The sequence below is a fragment of the Protomyctophum parallelum genome (genome assembly GCF_964188405.1).
Source record: "Protomyctophum parallelum genome assembly, chromosome: 8".
NCBI lineage: Eukaryota > Metazoa > Chordata > Actinopteri > Myctophiformes > Myctophidae > Protomyctophum > Protomyctophum parallelum.
The window spans coordinates 8,472,278-8,499,013 of record NC_139703.1 but is presented as its reverse complement, the minus strand read 5'-3'; the positions used below and the strand labels follow the sequence as shown (position 1 = coordinate 8,499,013).

At 46.1% G+C, this 26,736-nt stretch overlaps 1 protein-coding gene across 1 annotated transcript in view; it reads right to left on the bottom strand.

Moving 5' to 3' along the window:
- Positions 1-420: 420 nt before the first annotated feature.
- The window catches only part of srgap3 (SLIT-ROBO Rho GTPase activating protein 3), a 120,079-nt gene continuing 93,763 nt past the window's right edge, over positions 421-26,736 (bottom strand). The window contains exons 14-23 of the mRNA XM_083771828.1: positions 25,885-25,962; positions 25,172-25,306; positions 23,176-23,281; positions 17,832-18,059; positions 12,668-12,741; positions 8,361-8,541; positions 7,038-7,187; positions 5,908-6,226; positions 3,623-3,694; positions 421-3,124 (exon numbers count right to left, since the gene is read on the bottom strand). Coding sequence (XP_083627954.1) covers positions 2,606-3,124; positions 3,623-3,694; positions 5,908-6,226; positions 7,038-7,187; positions 8,361-8,541; positions 12,668-12,741; positions 17,832-18,059; positions 23,176-23,281; positions 25,172-25,306; positions 25,885-25,962 — 1,862 coding nt within the window. The 3' untranslated portion in view covers positions 421-2,605. The remainder of the gene's footprint in view (positions 3,125-3,622; positions 3,695-5,907; positions 6,227-7,037; positions 7,188-8,360; positions 8,542-12,667; positions 12,742-17,831; positions 18,060-23,175; positions 23,282-25,171; positions 25,307-25,884; positions 25,963-26,736) is intronic.

Here is a 26,736-nt window from a genome sequence, read left to right as displayed (position 1 = left end):
TTTTCTTGCATTTCATGTACAGGTTATTATTATAGACACATTCTAAAGACACAGACATAATAAATCCTCCCCACAGTCCAAGTGATGGTTTGAGGATGCAACAATAATAATGGTCACAGTTCTTCTGCCTACCAACGGCTAACGTATACTTCATGGTACGTCTGTGTCACACCACAGAGAATAAAGTAGGTTTTATTCACCTACAACACCAGGTTAATCCCATTCCAAATGACCACATAATCTCCATTTATGTGTGACCCCCCAAGAGTTGACCAGATGCATAACATCAAAATTACACAACAAGCAATTTCAGTAACCAAGTAGGATGGACAATACCGTAAGTGTTACGGGGGGGTTCCTCCTGGAATGAATTCTGAAACGGCACTAATAAGTCATTGTTGTTGTTTTGTGACAATTCAAGTTCAGGTGATTGCTCGTTACGTTTGCAGTGAGTAACGATGACCTCGTTAACTAAAGGAGAAGAGTGAATCAAAAGCCATGACAGATGAAATGGCGTCCCAAAAACCATTACCGGTTCTCCTGTCGCAGAGGGGATCCTTAATAATAATTGGCCATATCCAAATATAGGCTGACATTCTGCTGCTACAGTATGTTATACTCTGACGCTGGAGGAAACCGAGACACAATGACACAAGGAGCAAAATGGCCCACCTGTGTGACAATGTGTCAATGGTGGGTGATGACATTTCATTTTCTCCATACCCTGCATTCAGGAGTTTATATTCATGTTCTCAGGTTGCTACTTTTGCTGAAGATCACTTACAGTATGCTACAGATGGGCGTGACAACTGAAGATCACTTAATACAGTATGCTACAGATGGGCGTGACAACTGAAGATCACTTAATACAGTATGCTACGGATGGGCGTGACAACTTCAAGTAAGTGTTTTGTGTACAGCCCAGACGTCCCAACTTGCCATGGACACACAGTCTCCTAGAGCAGGGGTCTTCAATGTTTTTTCAGCCCCTTAGGACCCCTTAGCTGAGCAGGGCCCCACTCACTATACATGTTGTTATGTTGCAGATTAAACCTAGATAGATTTCATAGATAGTTTCATAGACTTGTTTGACAGAAAACTTGTCTTGTCTTTGTCTGCTCTTTCCCCCCCCCTACACCAAACGTTCCACAAGCTCACAACACGTCACAGCGCGAGCGGAGGCATATATTCGGCTATTTTAGTAACTCTGAGGACCCCCTAGGGGTCCCGGGTGCATGTGTTTGGTTCCGACATACTAACAGTCCTACAGTCATGAATCCGACACCCTAAACCTAACCTCACAGCAAGCCATGGGTGAGTTTTAACCCGGCCACGGGTTAGTTGTAACCAGCAGCGCATGTCGGGAGCGACAGTGTGTCGAAACTAATGCCTGTCGGACTGTTAGTATATGTCCCCAGGGGTCCCGACACGACACGGAACCCCTGTTGGAAGATCCCTGTCCTAGCATATAGACTGAGTGTTCCAAGTCGGTCCAGATGAGGGGTTTCATACCAGCGTGGTTGGTGGAAGCATCATCTAGGACGGTAACCACCAGTGCAGGGTGAAAAGTAATACAACAAAAAAATATTGCTTCGCTTGCGTTCGTTCGACGTAAGTCTGAAAGAAGAAGCCGGCCAAACGTATAGGATTTCATGTTCATCTTGAGGTAAAAACTGATTTTTTTATTCTACTCGTACTCTTCACGGCTGCATTTAAATCAAGCTTCACGGAGGAGGGCTGAGGTTGATACGTTATCAAACCCATGCAGCTTTCTCTGGCTGCTCTGTCACCATGGTAACCACGGGGCTCACTGGAGGAGCTTCCTGAATTCATAGAGTTCAATCAAAACGGAGAGAGAGACAGAGAGAGAGAGAGAGAGCGAGAGCGAGAGCGAGAGAGAGCGAGAATAAACGGCTGCTTTTCCACACACCAGTAGCGCCTGTTTCACACAATGCTTTCATCTCACTTATAGGAAGCTCTGCACAGCCACATCCTCAGTGTTAATTAAACCAAGTGGGTCAAAACCCCCAGATTCATATATATATATATATATATATATATATATATATATATATATGTGTGTGTGGCCCCGCGGCCATCCCCCATCTTAAAATAGTTTTGCGTGGGTATAAAATGTTCAAATGTTTAAAACACGATTACACATAATTCACTTAATTTTTCAAATTTTGATTAACCAATTTTGGTGGTGGGGACCCACTGGTTGAACCCTCCTAAAGCCAGGACCCCTGAGTGCCCGCCCGGACCACCACTTTGAGAACCACTGAATCGACTCTCGGCAGCGTTAAAAAAAGAAGAAATGGACCCAAATTGGGTAAAAATTTTTTTTTTAACAGGTTAAAATAACACTGGGGGGTTTACTGTGTGCGTGCGCGTGTGCACGTGAAAACCGCTTCCCTCGCTATAGATTCCACCTTCGCTACACGGTACCAGACTTCCCTCGCTATAGATTCCTCCTTCGCTACATGGTACCAGACTTCCCTCGCTATAGATTCCTCCTTCGCTACATGGTACCAGACTTCCCTCGCTATAGATTCCTCCTTCGCTACATGGTGCCAGACTTCCCTCGCTATAGATTCCTCCTTCGCTACATGGTGCCAGACTTCTCGCCCGCGGCGCCGTTGGCAGCGTTCCCGCCGGCGGCGGCGGCCGCAGCAGCAGCGACCGCGGCCGCCACCACCCCGGTGGCGCCGCCGCGGTCGCTGCTGCTGCTCGGGAACATCTTTTCGGTGGGGGTGACGGCGGGGCTGCCCACCCCCGAGGAGCTGGAGCTGCTGGACCGATGGTGGTGGGTGTGGTGGGCGGGGCCGGGGGGGAGGCCGGACGACAGCAGTGGCGCCGGGCGCACCGGCCTCATGGGCGGAGGGCGGAGCTGAGCGCCCGCCAGCCGGGCGGACAGCGCCGGCTTGAAGGTGCTCATCATCTCCGAGGTGGAGCTGCTGCTGCGGCGCATGGCGGCATCCGGGTCGCGGATCATGATGGTGTGCAGGGGGCTGCCGGGCTCCGAGCCCCCCCCCCCTCCTCCTCCTCCTCCCCCGCCTGCCGCCACAGCGTGCTGCTGCTTCATGGCGGGCTCCAGCAGCGTGTCCAGGACCACGTCGGGGGCCTGCGCGGCAGTGGGACAGCAACACTTTGATTTCGTTTTTTAAGTCATAGTTTTCAAAGTCAAAATTCATTTCGTTTTTTTTTTTGGTCACCTGAAAAGTTTTATTTATTTTAGACAACTAAATCTACAGTTGATTTAGTCGCCTAAAGTGTATTTAGGCGGGCCTTGATGGCGTCGTAATGGTTGATTTTAGACTTTTAGACCGATCTAGAATCTAGATCTACTATTTTCAGCATGCAACGAAGCATAAAATGACTCGTCTTTTAGTTATACTTGATCTCTTCTCCACTAGTCCCTCCCAAACATTTGTGTATAGTTTTTATGTGTTGACGAAAATTTTTCAATATATTTAGTCGTAGTTTTAGTCGTTGTAGCTTAATTTTTATAATAGTTTTTATTTAGTTTTCCTTGATGAGCTGAGCAGGGCCCCACTCACTATACATGTTGTTATGTTGCAGATTAATAGTAGATAGTTTTAGTGGAGGAAATCAACCCTACCTGCTTGGCGCTGTTCTGACGCTCCAACTCGCGCAGCTCGTGGAGAGCCGTGGTCATGGTCTTCTCTATGTCCTGAGGAGAAAAACAGAAGAAGTGGTCATGGTCTTCTCTATGTCCCGAGGAGAAAAACAGAAGAACTAAAAATACTCACTATTGCTGATTTTATTGTTTATATCGGCGGTCCTCAAATGCTTTCGTGTCGAGGACCCCTACATTTGGCTGTGGACTCTTCTTGAGAGCGTAAAATGAAACCAAATGGAGTCTCAAGAGTTACATCGTTTGCCTGTTGTCTCTTATTGTGGACAAAATCTTATCCAACGACAACAACATATCCTAAGTTTGGGGTCTGAGAGGCTAATAAATCTCATCAAATGGTGGCTCGTGGCTCAGATGCAGAATAAACTTCTGCATCTGAACTCCCCTCTCTCTCTCTCCTTGCACCACTCAAAAAAGGTTGAAAATCACTGCACTAATGGAAAGAAAAGAAAGTGGTGCACAGCCTTTCCTTCTGTGCTCATTAGCTTGTTATTCAGCTCCCTGACCCCACCCCCGCGTCCCAGAGGTGTGTCTGTCTCAGCTGCAGTCTGCTGGCCCTGACATTTACAGCTGCTGCTCACAGACAGACAGACAGACAGACAGGACGTGTTCGCCCACCCGCTCGCCATGACTGCGCTGCCATGATTGTCTCACACTTCACCAAACGCAGCCTCCAGACCGGAGATATGGGGACGGAAGATATTGACGGTGACAACTCAAATTTCTCTGGGCGCTATCTTTTTTTTTCTTTCGACTTTATTTTATTTTATTTTTTTATAGAGGGATAGACAGTAGGCTGACAGGAAACGGGGAGAGAGATGGGGGGGGGGGGGGGGAAGACATGCAGTAAAGGCTGTCGAGATCGGGAGTCGAACCCATGGCACACTGCCAGACTGGATTACCAGCCAAGGTGCCTGGACCGCTGAGCCACGGCCCACCCTATCTTGCACGTCGCCTTACCCCTTATCCCTAAACTTCTTTGCCATGTTTTACTATTTTGAAAAACATGCCAATTAGTCTAGGACCTGGCTAAGATATGTATGCACTTCATTTAGGAGAGAATATCGCAGCTGTTCTTGGCTAATATGACCGCCGCGACAACTTGGGCACTGTGATACAATTCTCTATCCGGGTCGAAATACCCGTAAATGACCACACCCTTTTTAAAATGGCCGCTCTATCTTAATCTAAACCGTTGGAGCTACAGATAAATATACAGCCTGACGATGCAGATCGGCAAGCTGAAATATTTTAAAATGTATGCAATCCGTCTTTTGTGCACTTCCACTTAGAATGATAAGAGAAGACCAGATAAAACCTCACACACAATGTTCTCACAGAGACCACAGTCTCTGATAGCATAAGGTTCATTATCATTACAGCTAATCGTTCAGACATTTCTAAACGTTCTCTCCAGAGGGCGCACAGACACAGAGCTGAGTCATAAAGTCATTATCAATGATCATTTAGCCTTGTTTTTGTAGCCTGGCTTCTTGGCCAGACTCATATCACACTGCCGAAGGCAATTTCTTTTGTGCCACCGGCAGATTCTCGTCTGGCCACTGCAAGGCTATTTTTCCCCCCGCAGCTGGCGTTTCAGAACAGTCACATAATACTGTCTCGCTCATTGAATGACATACATTTATCTACCTACGTTACTTTATTTTTATTATACATTTTTATCCCACGATTTTGGAACCCATTTTTTCATCCAGTGCCAATTATCTAATGTAATCCTGGGCGCTACACTTCCTCTGCCATCCTGGGGGGGGGGGGGCAGCGGACTGACCTCATGCTTCCTTCTATGCATGAGGAGTCCAAGCTGCTTCTTTTCACCTGACAGGAGGGGAGTTTCCCTGGTTGGACGTAGCGCGTGGAAGGAACACGTTATTCCGACCAGTTCCTTTCCCCTCCATCAGGCTGGTCAGGGGGAGGTAGTTTAGAGACCAGGATTACTGCATGTTCTTTGTGAGGGTACCTACCCTAGGGGACATGGGGAGAACATGTGAGGGTATCTACCCTAGGGGACACGGGGAGAACATGCAAACTCCACACAGAAAGTCCCTTTCGCCAACCCCGCCTTGGGTATGGGCACTGATGACACGGAGGAGAGAACACACCCCCAGCGGGAATCAAACCCAGGACCTTCTAGCTGTGAGGCGACAACACTACCGACCATGCAACCGTGCCCTACAGACGGTACATTTGAATCAATGCTATCAATCAATAAATCAACAAGAGAGCCTCACCTCAGCAAGGGCCTCGGCCTCCAGTGACTTGTGGTCCCCTAGGCTGCTGTGACGAGTGGCTCCCGGGACGGGCCTCAGCGGGTGGCCCTCGGGGTAGGTCTTCCTCTCCGGGTAGTTGATGCTGCCGGCGCTTCCGAACGTGCCCAGGCGCCTCTTCTCCGGGCTCTCCATCCTCTGGGCCTTGCTGACGGGCACCTTGTGGGGGCTGCTGGGGCAGGCGGCGGCCCGGGGCGGGGTGTCGGCCAGCCTGGTGGGGCTATGGGTGTCGGTGCTGCCCCTTCGGCGAGGGATCGCAGTTCCATCGGACCGTAACCTCACTCTGGGTGTCAAGTAAAAGATGGAAGAAAACGGGTCAGTAGAAACTGGCAGTGGTGGAAAAAAGTACTCACAATTTTAAGTATTCACACTTTGTACGTATCAATAGAGGGTATGTGCATGAATGAAGTGAATGGAAAATCAAGTGGAAAAGTGAGTGGTAAAGTCAGTTTAATGTCGTTTAGCGTCGTTTAATCCAATCAGATAGGACTTTTCTGGTAGGATGTATGGGCTGTCAAGGGCAGAATGTAGTTTTTTGCCACTCAGTAGGCGTCCCCGCATAACTTCCAGGTATGATGATGTCATGCGCATACCCTCTATACTGTAATAAAGAAAAGTAAAAAAATCCGGAATTCAAAATTTACTTCAGTAAAAGGACAAAGGTATTGGGTATCGAAATGTGCTTTATGTACCAAAAGTAGAAAGTACACTTCATATACAGAATATCTCATTTCGAGTTTTCGAACGTATAAAAACTACGGCTATTTTCAAATGGCCAAACTGCATATAGGGCTGAAGTGAGTACTGTATGTGTCTTTGTTTTTTAATAATAATCAAAGTAACTAGTATCTAAAGCTGTCAAATAAATGCAGTGGAGTAAAAGTACTACACTTCTACTTATACTTACTTCTACTCCTCTGAGATGCAGTGGAGTAGAAGTAAAAGTATTTGGTATTGGTAATACTCAAGTAAAGTACAAATACCTCCAAACTGTACTTAAGTACAGTACTCGAGTTACTTTTCACCACTGGAACTTGGACACCAAACAGATGTCTAACAGCGGTACTGCTGTACCTCCTGAACGCCGTACCCACCTCCCCACAACGCCGAAGTTGGTGAAATCGGGCGGCTGCTCGCACGGTGACGGGGCGTCGTTTTTGGACGAAGTCTTGTCGTCCAGCAGTGGACCGCTGCTCGCTTCACTGTCCGCCTTCTGGCTCAGGTTGTCGGAGAAAGCGTCGTCGCTGAGAGACAGGGGAGACGCAAACGAAAAGTAAAAGAACGCACAGATTCAGTGTGGTTTTGGTAATTAATTTGCACCAATACAAAGCAGTTTATCAATCATGTCACGCTCTAAATGGAGCCCTCACAAGTGATCAAAATTAACCCATTAATACCCAAGACCAGATTCTACAAAATGTCTTCTAAATCCAATCCAATCCAACTTTATTTATAGAGCACATTTAAAACAACAAAGTTGACCAAAGTGCTGTACAATTAGGCAAAGCAGTAATAAAACACAATACAATACAGTAATAAAAACATATACAATAAAATCAAACACTCAGTACACGACTAACGTTTCGACCTTGCGGTCTTCATCAGAGTCATGTGACTCTGATGAAGACCGCAAGGTCGAAACGTTAGTCGTTTGTATACTCAGCACCTAAATAAAAGGCTCTAAATGTCCGTGCGGCTCCAGTCTCTTCTCCTTATGCGAGTTTTAAGATGTGTTTTAAAAACAAGTACTGTTGGAGCCAGCCTGACACGGCTAGGAAGCTGGTTCCACAGTTTAGGAGCAATGACTGAAAAGGCTCGGCGCGCTCTTCTCTCACACCTTGCCTTAGGGATGACAAGGAGCATTTGATTGGCTGACCTCAGTGATCTAGATGGAACATAGGGTTTTAAAGATTTAAAAACAAACAATAAAATCTTAAAATGGATTCTAAAACGCACTGGGAGCCAGTGGAGTGCAGCTAAAACGGGAGTGATATGTTCATATTTCCGGGTTCTTGTTAAAAGTCGTGCGGCAGCATTCTAACAGTTTCCTGAAAAACCTATGTTTGTATACAGTATCTGTGGTTCTCAATCTTTTTCTTGTCAAGGACCCGAAAAATTCTATGTATTTATTTGGACGCCGGATCCCCATCTAAAAATATGTTGTACCAGGGACCCCCAAGAAGCAAAGATGCGAGTTAAAAATGTCCGCTGTGAAAGAATATAGATTTGCAGCTAAAGAAAAAACAGCTAAAGTTAAAAAATAATGGCTAAAGTGGTTCAAAGCTAAAGTGACACAGATGCGTTTTAATACCACATTTAAAGTGACCTCTTGTGGTCAGACAGACAGACAGACAGACAGACAGACTACTTATCACAGGTCTTGTGGTCACAGACAGACAGACAGACAGACAACTCACAGGTCTTGCACCACGATGTACTGATGTGGAATGAGGCCGTCGACGCCGTTGTGTCGTCCCTCCCACCAGTCCTCCGAGGCCCGGTGGTACAGCAGCAGAGAGGCTCCCTTCTTGAAGGACAGCTCCCTGGGGGTGCGGCCCACGTAGTCGAACTTAGCGATGGCCTCGATCTGCTCCACCTCTGCAGACACGCAATATGGACCCACAAACACAAGAGATACAGGTGTGTGAATAATATAGACTCGATCTGCTACACCTCTGCAGACACACAAACACAGAGATACAGGTAAACGTAGCCATAGAGCGCCCAAGTCCTGACGTCACTCACTCATCCCCTGGTTCACTGAAGTTTTTTCCTCTATGGAGAATAACATGGGGTCATCTTAAAATCGTCTCATTATACTCTAAGAATTGTGGTCCAAAAAAACTGTCTTGGCGGTACCGTCAGGGAGGTGTCTCTGTGTCGTTTACGACCGCCAGTCAGTCATATTTGATACGTACAGTCCGTTTCTAGCGAAAATGTAACTAATTCAGCAGCAGTAACATTAGCGTTTTCTCTCAGTCAGTCGATTCTTCATATCCATATTCCATACTGTATGAGTGAAACGGACGATTTGTTTATTTTAGTTCTTATATGAGGCGACTTAAAAAAAAACCCTATGGGGATTAAATAATGCAAATAAAAAGTACATGAACCGGTGGACTTAGTGCCCTCTACTGATATTGATGTCAGACTCACAGGTGTGTGTGAATAACTGAATATAGAGAGCAGCATAGACCTGCCAGTCACGTTGCATTAGCAACATATTTGCCAGATAGGATAAACAATAATGGTCGTCTACTGTTGTACCTTTTACTCCACTTTTGTTACAAGTTACTTTGTAGATTTGGATTATTATTAGAAAACATACATTAGTCAGTTAAGCCCTATATACTCTGGCTATTTGAAAATAGCTGAACTACAAGTTCAAAACAGCTCATTGTGAGGAGTGACAAGGGATGCAGTGGGGTTCCTGTTAACCCATTCTGACCTGAGATCAGATTCATACGAGGTTTCCACTGGGTCACACACTGGTCTGATGAACCCATTCTGACCTGAGATCAGATTCTATAAAAATGTCAGTCGTTCTTCGATTTTTCAAAAATAGCAGACCTACAAGCTCGTAGCGCGCCACTCGGTGGCGCGCTATGAGCTTGTAGATCTGCTATTTTTCAATAGCTAAAGCATAACATGATGCTAACACCAAAATGGGTTCCCGTTCAGAATGGGTTAAGCTGCGTTCAGACCTGAATATATATATATAAATAAAATCCACTACCTTTTAATAAAAACAAAACAAAAACACATTGGGAGAGGGATGTCTGGGATATCTTTTTTACTCTGGTCCGGGATTGGCATACTGTCTCATCCCTGTGCAATACCAGCTTATGTCCTCTAGGTAGGGCTATTGTCCCCCATTGCTCTTTAAAGCTGCTTTAGCCAGAAATGGATAAAATGCTCCCAAGAATGTAGTCTCTGTGACACATTTAGGGGCCGCAATCTGCATTCAAAGACTTTCCTAGAATCTCTGTCATTGGTTGAATGTTGACATACAGTATTATTGAATCTCTGTCATTGGTTGAATGTTGACATACAGTATTATTGAATCTCTGTCATTGGTTGAATGTTGACATACAGTATTATTGAATCTCTGTCATTGGTTGAATGTTGACATACAGTATTATTGCTTTATAGCTACTTTAATGCAAAATAAATAATGGGCCTTGATATGAAAAAGGTCGCAAACCACTGATTTACGAGAACAAAAAAAAAGAAAAAAACATTGAAAGTTGAAAAAGATATATGAGATTTCAGCCCGACAGCAACGCGACGGAGCATTGAGATGGCATGGGGTTACGTCATGCTTGACCCGCGCGGGGCGCACACACACACACACACAATACTCCGTCCATTCTCACTTCATAAAACGACACCAAGCAATCTTTATATCCCCTCGTTTTTGCTCGCCACGTCACGTCTGACCGAGGCCATTTAGCATTAAAGGAGCTCTGAGGAGAACGTCCCATGGGGTTGTTTACCAACGACATCACTGTACAAAGAGAGAGACTACCGGGGGGGACAGATGACGAGAGAGAGAGAGAGAGAGAGAGAGAGAGAGAGACACAGAGAGAGAGAGAGAGAGAGAGAGAGAGAGAGAGAGAGAGAGAGAGAGAGAGAGAGAGAGAGAGAGAGAGACACAGAGAGAGAGAGAGAGAGAGAGAGAGAGACAGAGAGAGAGAGAGAGAGAGAGAGAGAGAGAGAGAGAGAGACAGAGAGAGAGAGAGAGAGATACAGAGACAGAGACAGAGAGAGAGAGAGAGAGAGAGAGAGAGAGAGAGAGAGAGAGAGAGACAGAGAGAGACAGAGAGAGACAGAGACAGAGAGAGAGAGAGAGAGAGAGAGAGAGACAGACAGACAGACAGAGAGAGAGACAGACAGAGAGACAGAGAGAGAGAGAGAGACAGAGACAGAGACAGAGACAGAGACAGAGACAGAGAGAGAGAGACAGACAGACAGACAGAGAGAGAGACAGACAGAGAGACAGAGAGAGAGAGAGAGACAGACAGAGAGACATAGAGAGAGATGCAGTGATAGAGACAGTGGAGTTTGCCAACGGAATTTGGCTGACATGTTGTCTTCATCTTCAAACACAATGACAGCCTTTTCAACTGTGAGCTGTGTTGTTGTTGTTGTTCTACGACAGTACCTGCCAGCCTCTCACCCTTCAGTACAAAGCCAGCCCTAAAGGTCGGTCGTTACTTTATAAGGTACTTTAATGTACAGAGCCACACACATTATTCCCATGTGAAATCCACATAATGCTTTTTGTCACGACGTAAAAGATTGGATGGCGAGGATTTACTTATTTACAATTTAGGCATTTAGCAGACGCTCTTAATCCAAAGCGATTTACAGTAAGCGAGAACACGAATGCATAGAAATAGTCATCAACGATCATAAGTAAGCTGAGAACCTAACATCCGTCTAACAGTAGAATAGCTGTAACTATGACTATGCAGTGCACTATAGAATGCAACGTCTACAAAATATGCTAATATCTAAATTACATAAATGTAGCCTTTGCAAGGTGACCCGAGGCTACAGCAATTGCTGCGGCAAGTGCTGTGGGCTAAGATGGAGTCTGAAGAGGTGAGTTTTCAGACTACGGCGGAGGATTAGGAGTGAGTCTGCAGGTCTGATTGAAATGGGAAGTTCATTCTGATATTTTGAAAAATCGAAGACACTTTTAGAATCTGATCTCAGGTCAGAATGGGTTAATAATGAAACTGTCAGATGTAATAGACATTTTTAGAATCTGATCTCAGGTCAGAATGGGTTAATGTGCAATCTTTATGTCAATCGTCGTTCATAAAACCATACAGGCATTATGATGATGACACTTAAGTTATTCCTGGATTTGGTCTAACATTACAGGGCAACCTAACCCATGAATATGCAGTTCACATGGTCACCACCAGGGGATGCTGAGGTCCACTTCTCGTTCATGACCACTTCCACAAACTCATGGCCCTTCACTTGAGAACAACACTCGAGTCACGTGTCATAATAGCAGAGCAGCAGCAGCAGCAGCAGCAAGAACAGAGACAAACACTGGAGGAAAAGACAATGACAGAGCAGTGGTTCTCAACCCGTTTCACCTCAAGGTCCATTATGGATTCGGCTTTTGAGCCACGGAACCACCATTTGATAGAGATTTATTTAACCTCTCAGACGCTCAAACTTTGAATATTTGATCAAAATAGCAATTCTTCTACATTCTCTAATTGTCGAGACTAAGTAATGCAGATGCTTAATAATAATCTTGAGGGCATAAAATGAAACCAAGAGTTAAGTCAAAGTCGTACGATTCTTCACACACGTTACCACAGTGAAATTTGTTCTCCGCATTTGACCATCTCTTGGAGCGGTGAGCTGCAGCCGTGCCGCGCTCGGGAATCATTTGATTAGTAGATTTGACCCCCCAATCCAACCCTTGATGCTGAGTGTCAAGCAGGGAGGCATTTCGTCCCATTTTTGAAGTCTTTGGTATGACCCGGCCGGGGATCGAACCCCGACCTCCCAGTTTCAGGGCGGACACTCTAACCACAAGGCCACTGAGCTGGTTAAGGATCTATAAGGGTCCATTTGGTTACCAACTCTCCCTCATTTAGCTGCATGGGGACCACCTGGAAGCCCCTCAAGGAGCACTGGTTGAAAACCACTGTGACAGATACAGTATGTTCAGGATGAGGAGGAGGAGTGTCACCTTCATCACTGGTGTGTGGTTCAGTTCCGTTGTCGACTTCATCGATGGTCCCTGGCTCACTGTGGGGACTATCACTGCAAGACAATTATAGACATTTGAAGATAATTATTAATGAAACCATTAAAACCGGAAAGCATCTGTGTCATATACACATTTTAGCCATATTCTATGCTTTGGCGTAAAACAGTGGTTTTCAACAGTTTTCATATCCAGGCCTATTATTTATTCAGTATTTGAGCCACGGACAAGAGGGCAGCACGGGTCCATAAAATTGGACCTGGTCCGAAACGGGACCGGTGATATCTGAACCGAACCGCTACGGATCCGAGAAACATTCTAATTGGCCCCGAAAGGATTGGATCCGGTCCGAAAGGATTGGACTGTTTTGAACCGGTCCGACCAAAACGGCATTCTTACCAGAGGTGTTGACAATCACAACAAAACTGTCCCACATTGCTTGTCGCTTTGCGAAACGACAAACAAATCACCATCAGCTCTCGGTATATCTCTGTTCAGCCATCAAACATGTTCCATGGGTTCTGTGGCTTTAAATAGGTGGAAGCACAAATGAAAAGCTCAAATGAATTGAAATGTGTTTTGTGCCAATCCCAAGCAGATTTGACATGCTGTGGATCATGTTAACTATCAATTGGTCCTGTCTGGTGGGAGGGGCCATGGGGGGTATTGGGAGGGGCCACGGGGGGTATTGGGAGGGGCCACGGGGGGTATTGGGAGGGGCCACGGGGGGTATTGGGAGGGGCCATGGGGGGTATTGGGAGGGGCCCAAGCTGCTTCCCACTCTGCAGTACTGATTCTCCTAGACCTATCGGCAGCATTTGACACAGTGAACCACCAGCTGCTCCTAGACACCCTAGCGGATCTAGGCATCGGTGGAACGGCACTAAAGTGGTTCTCCTCCTACCTCACCGACCGGACCTACCAGGTTTCCTGGAAAGGTCTGTTATCATCCCCCCGAACCCTCCAAACTGGGGTCCCACAGGGATCTGTACTTGTACAGGGATCCCCTCCTTTTCTCACTGTACACTAAATCCCTTGGCACTATCATCTCTGCTCACAATATATCCTATCACTGCTACGCCGATGACACACAACTGTTTCTATCCTTCCCCCCCTCTGCCTCCAATCACCTCAAGCTGAACCCAGACAAGACTGAGCTTCTCTTCTTCCCACCTAAGTCCTGCCCTATGCGGGAGCTAACTATCTCCGTAGACAACACCCTGGTAACGTCTGTCCCAACAGCCAGGAATCTCGGTGTTGTCCTGGACAGTCAGCTCTCGTTCAAAGCTCACATCACAGCTGTCACTCGATCCTGTAGGTTCACACTCTATAACATACGACGAATTAGACCGTTCCTCACCCAGGAATCAGCCCAGCTCCTAATCCAGACAACAGTCTTGTCAAAACTCGACTATTGTAACTCCCTCCTTACTGGCCTACCAGCATGTGCACTTAAGCCTCTCCAGCTGATCCAAAATGCCGCAGCTCGCTTGGTCTTCAACCAGCCAAAATTCTCACATGTCTCCCCCCTGCTCCGCTCCCTCCACTGGCTCCCGGTCGCTGCCCGCACAGAATACAAAACTCTGATGCTGGCATTCAAAGCAACCAAAGGTATGGCTCCCCCTTATCTTGCAAGTATGATTGAACCCTACAAACCCTCCCGCGCACTCGGATCAGCCAACGCAGGGAAGCTGGAAGTACCCTCACTAAAAACGCCGGGACAACGCTCCACACGTCCCAAACTCTTCTCCCTTCTGGCTCCAAAACTGTGGAATGCACTTCCCATTGCAGTCAGAACTGCAGCATCACTCCCAATCTTCCGCCGTAGTCTGAAAACCCACCTTTTCAGACTCCATCATGGCCCATAGCACTTATCCTACCCCCTTAGATAGCATTTCTGTAGACTTAGATAGCATTTGATACAGACTTATAGCATGTTATGTAGACAGCACTATAATTGCATTGTATATAGTCATAGCACGCCATAGTACATATGTATAGCATAGTAGTATAGATATATAGTTTATATGTATAGTCTCATAATATAGATATTCCACTGTTAGTTTCTTAGCTTACGCATGTTTCATGATAAATGCTTTTTTTTTTAAATGCTTTTTTGTGATGTATTCCCATGCTTTTTGTTCTTGCTTAATGTAAGTCGCTCTGGATTAAGAGCGTCTGCTAAATGCCTAAATTGTAAATTGTAATGGGAGGGGCCATGGGGGGTAATGGGAGGGGCCATGGGGGTAATGGGAGGGGCCATGGGGGTATTGGGAGGGGCCATGGGGGGTATTGGGAGGGGCCATGGGGGGTAATGGGAGGGGCCATGGGGGGTATTGGGAGGGGCCATGGGGGGTATTGGGAGGGGCCATGGGGGGTATTGGGAGGGGCCACGGGGGGTATTGGGAGGGGCCATGGGGGGTATTGGGAGGGGCCACGGGGGGTATTGGGAGGGGCCACGGGGGGTATTGGGAGGGGCCATGGGGGGTAATGGGAGGGGCCATGGGGGGTATTGGGAGGGGCCAAGGGGGGTATAATTATAGCTAGTCTGCTGGTGTTGGACAATAACGTGTCAGTCTCTGAGGAGGTGATGTTTTGATTTATCATTTTTATAACCATGGTTGAAATGCTTGGATGGTGTTTGATTTGCTTTATATTAAAAGGCCTGATTCATAATACTTATAAAGGCAAAACATTCAGTAGGACAGATATGACAGAAGAATAATTGGATTTTGGTGGTCCCCGAACCACTGGTTGAAAACCGCTGGCATATTACCTGCGTAACCACCGCGGAGAATAGAGCACAAAAAAAGATTCACACTTTATACTCACGACCTGCGCCGGGTTCCATTGATTATAGTGGCAGTGTATACCGTTGGTATGTCAATTCACCATTTGTCAGCCTTCTGATTGGTCCCTGACTGACTAACTTGTTCCGCCCTGGTTCCGCCTTGTTTATGTTGAATTTGCTAAAACATAATTTTTGGAAAAAGACTAAAAACAAACATGATATGCCCAGTCACCATGCTGCACCTGTGATGTTCCTTTTTACTGACACCGAGTTTAAAATGAGAATTGAATTCACAGAACATCAATACGAAGCAACTGAAAAACACGTTATTTCAATGGTAGTGGATGGAGAGAAAGGATTTTTGTCCAACAACGAAACGGCAACCAATGGGTGCGAAGAGGGGCACAACCACGGGCGGGACTTGACAAAGGGTGAATTAATTCCCCCAGGCCCTTACCAGTACTCCTCTCCCCCCCCCAGGCCCTTACCAGTACTCCCCCCCCCCCCAGGCCCTTACCAGTACTCCTCTCCCCAGGCCCTTACCAGTACTCCTCTCCCCAGGCCCTTACCAGTACTCCTCTCCCCCCCAGGCCCTTACCAGTACTCCTCTCCCCCCCAGGCCCTTACCAGTACTCCTCCCCCCCCCCCCCCCCCCAGGCCCTTACCAGTACTCCTCTCCCCCCCCCAGGCCCTTACCAGTACTCCTCTCCCCAGGCCCTTACCAGTACTCCTCTCCCCCCCAGGCCCTTACCAGTACTCCTCCCCCCCCCCCCCCCCCCAGGCCCTTACCAGTACTCCTCTCCCCAGGCCCTTACCAGTACTCCTCTCCCCCCCAGGCCCTTACCAGTACTCCTCCCCCCCCCCCCCCCCCAGGCCCTTACCAGTACTCCTCTCCCCCAGGCCCTTACCAGTACTCCTCTCCCCCCCAGGCCCTTACCAGTACTCCTCTCCCCAGGCCCTTACCAGTACTCCTCTCCCCCCCAGGCCCTTACCAGTACTCCTCTCCCCCCCAGGCCCTTACCAGTACTCCTCCCCCCCCCCCCCCCCCAGGCCCTTACCAGTACTCCTCTCCCCAGGCCCTTACCAGTACTCCTCTCCCCCCCAGGCCCTTACCAGTACTCCTCTCCCCCCCAGGCCCTTACCAGTACTCCTCCCCCCCCCCCCCCCCCAGGCCCTTACCAGTACTCCTCTCCCCCAGGCCCTTACCAGTACTCCTCTCCCCCCCAGGCCCTTACCAGTACTCCTCCCCCCCCCCCCCCCCCCAGGCCCTTACCAGTACTCCTCTCCCCAGGCCCTTACCAGTACTCCTCTCCCCCCCAGGCCCTTACCAGTACTCCTCCCCCCCCCCCCCCCCCAGGCCCTTACCAGTACTCCTCTCCCCCCCAGGCCCTTACCAGTACTCCTCTCCCCAGGCCCTTACCAGTACTCCTCTCCCCCCCAGGCCCTTACCAGTACTCCTCCCCCCCCCCCCCCCCCAGGCCCTTACCAGTACTCCTCTCCCCCCCAGGCCCTTACCAGTACTCCTCCCCCCCCCCCCCCCCCCAGGCCCTTACCAGTACTCCTCTCCCCAGGCCCTTACCAGTACTCCTCTCCCCCCCAGGCCCTTACCAGTACTCCTCCCCCCCCCCCCCCCCCAGGCCCTTACCAGTACTCCTCTCCCCAGGCCCTTACCAGTACTCCTCTCCCCCCCAGGCCCTTACCAGTACTCCTCTCCCCCCCAGGCCCTTACCAGTACTCCTCCCCCCCCCCCCCCCCCCCCCAGGCCCTTACCAGTACTCCTCTCCCCCCCAGGCCCTTACCAGTACTCCTCTCCCCCAGGCCCTTACCAGTACTCCTCTCCCCCCCCAGGCCCTTACCAGTACTCCTCTCCCCCCCAGGCCCTTACCAGTACTCCTCTCCCCCCCAGGCCCTTACCAGTACTCCTCTCCCCCAGGCCCTTACCAGTACTCCTCTCCCCCCCAGGCCCTTACCAGTACTCCTCTCCCCAGGCCCTTACCAGTACTCCTCTCCCCAGGCCCTTACCAGTACTCCTCTCCCCCAGGCCCTTACCAGTACTCCTCTCCCCCCCCAGGCCCTTACCAGTACTCCTCTCCCCCAGGCCCTTACCAGTACTCCTCTCCCCCAGGCCCTTACCAGTACTCCTCTCCCCCAGGCCCTTACCAGTACTCCTCTCCCCCCCAGGCCCTTACCAGTACTCCTCTCCCCCAGGCCCTTACCAGTACTCCTCTCCCCCCCAGGCCCTTACCAGTACTCCTCTCCCCCAGGCCCTTACCAGTACTCCTCTCCCCCCCAGGCCCTTACCAGTACTCCTCTCCCCCAGGCCCTTACCAGTACTCCTCTCCCCCAGGCCCTTACCAGTACTCCTCTCCCCCGGCCATGCACTTCTCGTACACGGGGCCGTCGACTTCGCGCTGCCCGGGGAAGATGACCTCGTGATGGATGATGATGGTCTCGATGACTTTGTTAACGTGCACCTGGCAGACCACAGGGTCCTGGCCGTCCGGGATGGGCATCAGTGTGGGGCCGAAACAGATCGCCAGGTTGTAGGGGTCCATCATGTTCTCGTCACTGTACTGGGAGAGACTGGAGAGAGAGAGGAGACGGCAATATGCCTCATGTTATTTAAAGTGGTGGATAAAGTACTCGCATGATTTAACAACAAAAGGGGTTCCCACCCAGAATGGGTTAAGTAGTAAAAGTACAAATACTAAAAGGTCCGGAATTCAAAATGCACTCGAGTGAAAGTATTGACAATCGATCAACTAAAGTGCACATTTCCCTTTGAAGTTCAAAAGGATCAATTAAGAGCTGTGCTGCCAAGCAAGCCCCCCTCCCCCCACAGACAGAAACTTCCCTGCATTATGAATGTCAACCATTAATTTTTACAGTCTATGATGTCAACATAAACAGTGGAATGTCAACATAAACAGTGGAATGTCAACATAAACAGTGGAACAAAACCAAAATAAAGCCAGAGGGATGTGTCTTTCTGCCGTAAAACACCCCAGCATAATTATACAGTGGCTGATAAGAGGGGGGGGTGGGGAATCTAAATATATACATGTTTTTTTAAACTTTAGGCTTGAATGTTGCATACTGCCTTTAAGTACAATACTTAAGAAAATGTACGTAATGACTTTACACCACTGGTTAATTGTGTATCATTATCAGTGACATTTCCCATAATGAACAGTCGCAGCCACATTCATTCATGTAACAAATACAGAGTGTAAGACAATTGGAAAAAAGAATCCTACGCCCGTTAAATAACCCTGCTTCGTAATTATCCCATTAAATAAATTAATCGGAGACCTGCCCATAATAACTGCAGCGGTCCATTTAGAGAATTCCACGAGACTTTTTTTTTTACTGAATTCTATTGAGTATATTAAAGGTATATTCAGTGATTTCACTTAATTCAAATATGACTTATTTTTTTGTTTTGTTGTGATAATCCTCCCTACTATAGAGTGTGCTGGCCATATAAGGAGTTCCTCCCTGTCCCCAGTTAACCCCTGGGGGTCAAAAAACCTTAGGTTTCGTTTTTGACTCTCTATCCTGATTGGACGAAAGGCTGGGTCCCACAGCCAAAAACGAAACCTAAGGTTTTTTGAGTGAAATCACTGAATATACCTTTAACTAAAAAATAAAAAATAAACAAAAACACCTGAGACCTGAAAAAACAGTTAAAAAGGTTCGCTGTGAAAGAATAATCTATTCAAAGATTTGCACACAAGCCGGTGACACAGATCCAGGTCTTAAAGGGAAACTTCACCCTTTTTGCAAAAGAATATATGTTTAGAAGATTTAAAACACTTTCCTGGGTTTTTTTTATGTGTGTAATATGTGGTTTTAGATATTTTAGATTTTAGCAGTGAGCCCAGTGTCTCTGATGTCATGGACACTGGTCTCACTACCTTCCTGGACTACAATTCCCATAATTCTTTGGTGCACTGCTCCTCCTTGTGGATAGGGGGAGGGCTGTCTTACTGAGACAACATGTAGTTCAGGAAGTAAGTGAGCCCAGTGGCCATGAGATCAGAGACACTGGGCTCACAGCTACAATCTAACATTTACTAAAACCACATATTACACACATAAAGACCCCCAGGAAAGTGTTCTAAATCTTCTAAACGTCATTAACATATATTTTTTTGCAAAAAGGGTGATGTGTCCCTTTAATGGCTTAACCACTGAGCAGCTCTCTTGAAGCATGGACCTGGACTATGCCTTGCTCAAGGGCACTTGTTATACACACGGAGCAGGATCTTATTTGACGCTTATTAAATTCTAATAACATCATACATCATATCTCTGTTACATTCATTGTAAATTATCCAATTTCCAATTCCATTCAGAATATAATTAAATGCTAAATGTTCAAATAGACATTTAGTATTAGCATTTAGAAGAGATGCAGGTTAACGCTGAGACACACTGCTGCTGCCTCCGTGGGTGAAGGATAGATTGTTGGATCGTGTCTTGCGTCGACGGTAGTGAGTCTGGTCCCAGAGGCTCCCCCAGAGTTATGGTGCGTTCACACGCGCAGATTAAACCATGCAAACTATTTACAATTTAGGCATTTAGCTCTTAATCCAGAGCGACTTTCATTAAGCAAGAACAAAACCATGGCAATACATCACATACATAAAAAGTAGTTATCATGAACCATGCGTAAGCTAAAAACGTAACCGTGGAATATCTATATAATTAAACTGTACATATATACTATACTATACTATACATACTATAAAGTGCTATGACTACATAACATGCAATTCTAGTGCTGTCCACGTAACATGCTATAAGTCTGTATAAAATGCTATCTAAGTCTACATAAAGTGCATATCTTTATGTAGATATGCGTGAGTTGATTTGGAGCAGCTACGTGCATCGTTGCGTCTTTGCAACGTCGCTTCCATCGTCAATGAATGGTAGACCGCATCGTTTTATCTGCCCGTGTGAACGCAACATTAGTGTCTTGAGCAAGACTCAAGCCATAATTGCTCCCACTGTGCAGGTTGGTGCCTTGCATGGTTTTCCTTGGCCATCGATGTATGAACGTGTATGTGTGTGTGTGTACAATCTCTGTAAAGTGGTATGTAAATGCACCATTTAGAGAGAGAGAGAGAGAGAGAGAGAGAGAGAGAAAAAGCGCACACATGAGACCATAAACAGGTTTCAGAGGAGTAATGAAAATGCTCCATCTGGCCTTTTTTGTTGCATGCTCAATGCTTCTGACAGCCTTAAGTTCCAGTCTTCTTTACACTGCAGACTGACTACTACGGCATGGAGTTATTTCCTCTCACGCAGGTGAACAACAGCGCCATCAGCCTGTCTCTCTGTGTGTGTGTGTGTGTGTGTGTTACTGTGTACACAATGTGTGTGTACACAGTGCACACGTCGCACGCACGCGCGCACAGAGTACATTTTTAACCAACTTTTTAACATCCCCGATGTCTGACCCGACCGAAGCTTTTGAAAGCTTCATTATACATTACTTTCAAAAAGTTAAGGGGGGGAGGGGAGAGAAAAACCCAGCCGATCCTGTCCATGCAACCATCTGTTTGGAGGAGAACTCAATGCCAGAATGCCACGGAAAAGCTACACAGCTGGCATTGTTCCAACACTGGAGAGGCTTTTAAAACCCGAGATGTGGAGTCAAACCCCTTTGTGCTGAAGTGGAAACCCAAATAAAGGGAGCATTAATATCATCCAGTAAGAAAATAGGACAGGTGCTCCAGTGAACGGTGAGATTGGGGCTACTGTAAATAAAAAAAAAGTGGGCTAGAGAGATAATTAGAAAAGTAGGAAAGTTGCGGATGTGTTCAATATGTCTTCACAGATTATCTTCTCCTCAACAGGTTTCTGAAGTTTTTATTTTATTTTTATTATTAACCCATTCTGACCTGAGATCAGATTCACACGAGGTTTCCACTGGACACACACTGGTCTGATTAAATACAGTAAGAGCTGTGGTGTGAGGTCAACCGTCGGTCAATATGAAACTCACTGGTTGAGGAAGGCCAAGAGGTGACGATGATGATGTTGCGTACGGCATATATATATATATATATATATATATATATATATATATATATGAAACTCACTGGTTGAGGAAGGCCAAGAGGTAACGATGATGATGTTGCGTAGGGTATATAATATATATATATATATATATATATATATATATATATATATACGTGTCCCAGGCCAGTGATTTCAACCACAAGTCGGCACAGTTGATATAGAGTTATAGATGAAAATACAATTCATTTCTTTTTTTGGTGGTTTTCGTTTTTAGCCACATTAACACAGTTGGAATGTTAAAGAATGTTTTTATTCCATCAGAAAGTCGTTTTAGTATCATTAAGTCGTTGCAATTGCTTAAACAAGTCACTATGTCTAATGTTTTAACAATTGGGTTAAGCAATGCTAACCAATGCTAATCAGAAAATCAGCTTTCCTTTCAAAGTATGCAAATTCCGCTAAAATCCGCTTTTTTGTACACAATCGTTTTTGAAGATAATATATTATTAGTTACTTTGGAATGTACCTGCCATGAAAATTAAGGTCATAATAACGCAGATCACATCGATATGTAATATAGTGCGATATGTACTTGTTCTAGCTACAGGATTGATATCAATATAATGCTAAACGTGCAGGTCCCTTGGTGTGATCCATGGTCAGGCAATGCCCTCTTGATTGTTTATTGTATTACTACACATTATGATACGGTTGATGATGCTGCGTTTGGTCGTGTAAATAATGTAAACTATTTTCACATTTTAATTTGATTTTTCCTTTTTTTTCCCTTTTTATTTAATTTCTTTTTGTTTATCTTATCTATCTTAATTGTCTATCCATGAATACGTACTCTGCTGTTGTTGCTTGTGTTTGTATTGTAGGTCTTATGTTTTATGTGTTTGTAAAAAAATCAAAAATAAAGTACTGATCATAAAAAAATATATATAATGCTAAACGTAGCTAAAAAGCTATCGCGGGGTTGCCAGGTTCTGAGAAATAAGCAACCCGGTATATGAAAACAAGCCCAAAATAAGCGAAAATAGCCGATCTACAACAATACAAATATTGTCCCTGGACCCTGGCATACATTATTTTCTGCAGACAAATAATAATAACAGGCTAATATAGCTATTTTATTTGTAGGCTACTCATCTGGAACATTTACATAGGCCTGATCTAATAAGGGTCCACTTGGTTACCAACTCTCCATAATCAACTACACTTTAAAAACAAGCCCAAATAATCAACTACACTTTATTTTTATCACATTTTTTGTTACATTTTTAGTAACGGGTTATAAATTATTATAAAATTGGTACAGTAGGCCTATGCATTATTTTTCTTTAGAAACAAGGCCAACTAATTATAATAAGCAGACATGTCAACACTGCTGGTTGAACAACGGAGGAATGAAGGGAAAACAGCGCCCCCTAAAGTCACAGATCACTGCTGAAATATTAGAAGGGCAAATTCTGTACTTTGGGGTTTCCAGTTCAACAAGTTTCAAATGGTCATATCTTCTTCATTTCCCCCCCAATTTCAATGAGCAATACATCATATGAAAGGTTACAGTGTGCAGTTTCATAATATGTAAAGAACTGACCATGGCCCCCTTGTATATTAAACCACTGGCACTGGTCACATATATATATATATATATGAAACTCACTGGTTGAGGAAGGCGAAGAGGTATCTCATGACGATGATGATGGTGCGTGGAAGAGTCACAGTGATCTGCTGGACGTGATGTGCTCTCTCAGCTCCAGACTCCAGCTCTGAAACACAGAGAGAGGAGCGATGGTACCTTGATGTGCATTCAGAGTCAGACTGCACAGCACAGCACAAAGTAGTAACTAGTACCCCCGTATTTGAGTCAAAGTATGGCTACTTCTGGTCAAATAGTACTCAACTACAAGTGAAAGTGGCTCAATCAAATTTCTAATTTGTACCCGAGTTAAAGTTAAGTTGTATTACAAAGAACATTTGCTTTTTAACATCAATGCATTGTTGTACAAGAAATGTATCACAGATTTTCCAGAAATGTTTCAAAAAATATCAAGAACAATGAGAATAGCAGATCTACAGTACTATAATAAATAGGGCGTGGTTAATGTCAAAGAGGTTCATTCATAATGTACATTCCCCCTTCCTAGAAACAAAGTACAATATTTGTCTTTGAAATGTAGTGCAGTGAAAGTCGTCCAATTACTGTCCACCGCTGTCAGACGGTGACTAACGAGATCCAAATAAATCCAAGACATATTAACTACATTAACTCTGGTGTCCCTATCTGAAATGGGGGAGAGAGAGAGAGAGAGAGAGAGAGAGAGAGAGATAAATTGAAATAGGGAAAACAGCAGCTCTAATGTGTTAAGAGTGCAACGTGGGCGATTTTTTTTTGTTGGTATTCATCATCCTATGAAAACATATATCGGGCTTAAGTGGTTAATGCATGAACATGCACAAATGCACAAATGTCTCCTTCTGATATAGAAATGACCAAGATACTAAGCATTGCCTGCCTGCCTGCCTGCCTGTCGATCAAAGACTAGGCTACCATACTGAAGCTGAAGACATATTGCCGGCTGCCTGACAGTAACTTGATATTTTAATAGATGCCCCCTCCAGAACCTTCACAGCAAGCTGAACAGAGAGGGTGTTCTGAAGGCGTGCGGTGTTCTGCCTGGCTGCACATGCGGCAGACTGATGTGGCCTGTGCTCTCTTCCCAGAGGGTCTGTCTGTCTGTCTGTCTGTCTGTCTGTCTGTCTGTCTGTCTGTCTGTCTGTCTGTCTGTCTGTCTGTCTGTGCTAAATAACAAGTCCAACAGCCACGGCTGTTGGGAGTGTTTCCATGTGCCTCAGTCCTTCTCCTCGATGGTACCTAATATCCCACAATCTGCTTTGGCACTTCTGTCCGAGATGACTGGAAGGTGCATTTGTGACGATGCTACACCACCAGTCCACTCATCCATCTTAAAGTCTATAAATCTATGGCAGCATTAATGCTACGTACTGTATGTATATGCTGTCCGTCATACAGTATAGAGGGTACATGCGCATGCATAAAGTGAGTGGCAAATCCAGTGGCAGAGTGAGTTTAACGTCGGTTAATGCAATCAGATAGGACTTTTCTCTTTGGATGTATGGTCTGTCGAGGCCAGGAAGTAGTTTTTTGCCTCTCAATAGGATTTATCGCATAACTTCCGGGTATGATGAATGATGTCACTTAGATATTTTAAAACAGGCCTGAAAATCCACCTTTCAGCAGGCCCAAGGGAGAGGGAATTTGATCACTTCTGATCACTCCCACCCCCTCCTTTTTCCAACTCTGTACATAAAGTACAGTGTTTTATATTTTTCCTTTTTTGTTCTTCTTTTTTTCCCTGTGATTATATTGAATTGTGTTGTTATTCTTCATGTCATGTCTATGAATTGATTGCATAGGGCCTAAATGGAAACAACGACCGCAAGGACTGTGCTATCCCTTTTGGACGAAGTGTTTGACTGTACTGTACTCTGTTGCTGTTTTTACATTTAAGTCTAATAAACTAATCAATAAATCAAACAAACTGATTTCCCACTTCGCCATCATCTCGCGGTGAGGAAAGAGAATCCCTTTAGGCAGGTTCAGAATGAGACGTCCCGTAACGTAATCGTTAACTCACTGATGGTGGAGATGAGGTCCAGGAAGCGTTCCTTTGGAAAGATTGGGTTTTCCAGCCCCCTGAAATAGAGCTTCAGGACCCCCGCTATCGAGTTAATGTCATGCTCGTTCCGGTCATCAATCAAGGGGTCTTCACCTGGTAAAAAAAAGCCATAAAGTGTGTGGTTAGGCCTCACTCATACCCAAGACACACTTGTGTCCTGTGTCTTCTGTGTGTCATGGCCGCCTCAATGCATTTCCAATGGGAGTCACATGGTTTCTTTTTTGCTATAGAGCTGCCGGTCTAAACGATGACTCATCCCTCTCAACTACCTATAGATATGTTTGCTAGAGCTGGTCTAAACAATGACTCACCTCTCTCAACTACCTATAGATATGTTTGCTATAGAGCTGCCGGTCTAAAGAATGACTCACCTCTCTCAACTACCTGTAGATATGTTTGCTATAGAGCTGCCGGTCTAAATGATGACTCATCTCTCTCAACTACCTGTAGATATGTTTGCTATAGAGCTGCCGGTCTAAACGATGACTTATCTCTCTCAACTACCTGTAGATATGTTTGCTATAGAGCTGCCGGTCTAAAGAATGACTCACCTCTCTCAACTACCTGTAGATATGTTTGCTATAGAGCTGCCGGTCTAAAGAATGACTCACCTCTCTCAACTACCTGTAGATATGTTTGCTATAGAGCTGCCGGTCTAAACGATGACTCACCTCTCTCAAATGAGTTTTTAATATCGTTGACCTCCACCTGGGAGCCGGGCACCCGAAATATGCCTTGCTGCTGGAGTCCTGAAAGCACAACAGAGAGAGAGAGGCACATCAGAGCCGAATTGAGAGATTCAGACAGAGTTAGCCCACCATTATCTGCACCCCCAAAAGGCCGCCACATGAAAGGCCGCTGGAAACACACAACACAGAGCAGGAAATGTAATCTAGTCATAAAAGGGAGATGCTTTTCTCCCTCTCCCTCTCCCTCTGCCTCTCTCTCTCTCTCTCTCTCTCTCTCTCTCTCTCTCTCTCTCTCTCTCTCTCTCTCTAGTGTTTTCCAGGAGGAGAGGGCCCCTCGCCTCATGGCTGGGCTGTAGCATATGGTTTCAGTTAGAGAGCCCCCTAATCAGTTTTCTGGAGGTTTCATTAGGTCCAGATCCAGAGGAAAGGCCTCCAGGCTCCAGCGGTGGGATGCAGACAGATGTAGAAGGTAGACAAGGTGGAGGAATGAGTGGGGTGGTGGGGGGCTAGTATAGGCCCCTGGGTGACTCCGGTCAAGGATGTATACACTGTAGGGTTTAAACAAAGATCCACAGCACTGTCAAACCATCCGATGGGTGACGGCTGGCATGTTGTCGTCGTGCCTTTGGCAGCCAGCACTGAACCTTTGAAGATCCAATTTATGCTCTGTCGTGCAGCGGTGTTGCGCGACGAAAACCTGCAACACGTCGTGGAAGCGACGCGTTGAGAGGTTATAGTTCTGCTATAACGCAGAACTATAGTTCTGCTATAACTAAGCGCCACGGCACGTGCGGTTATAGTAGCCTCGGAAACCCAGACGTTTTTATTTCCAGT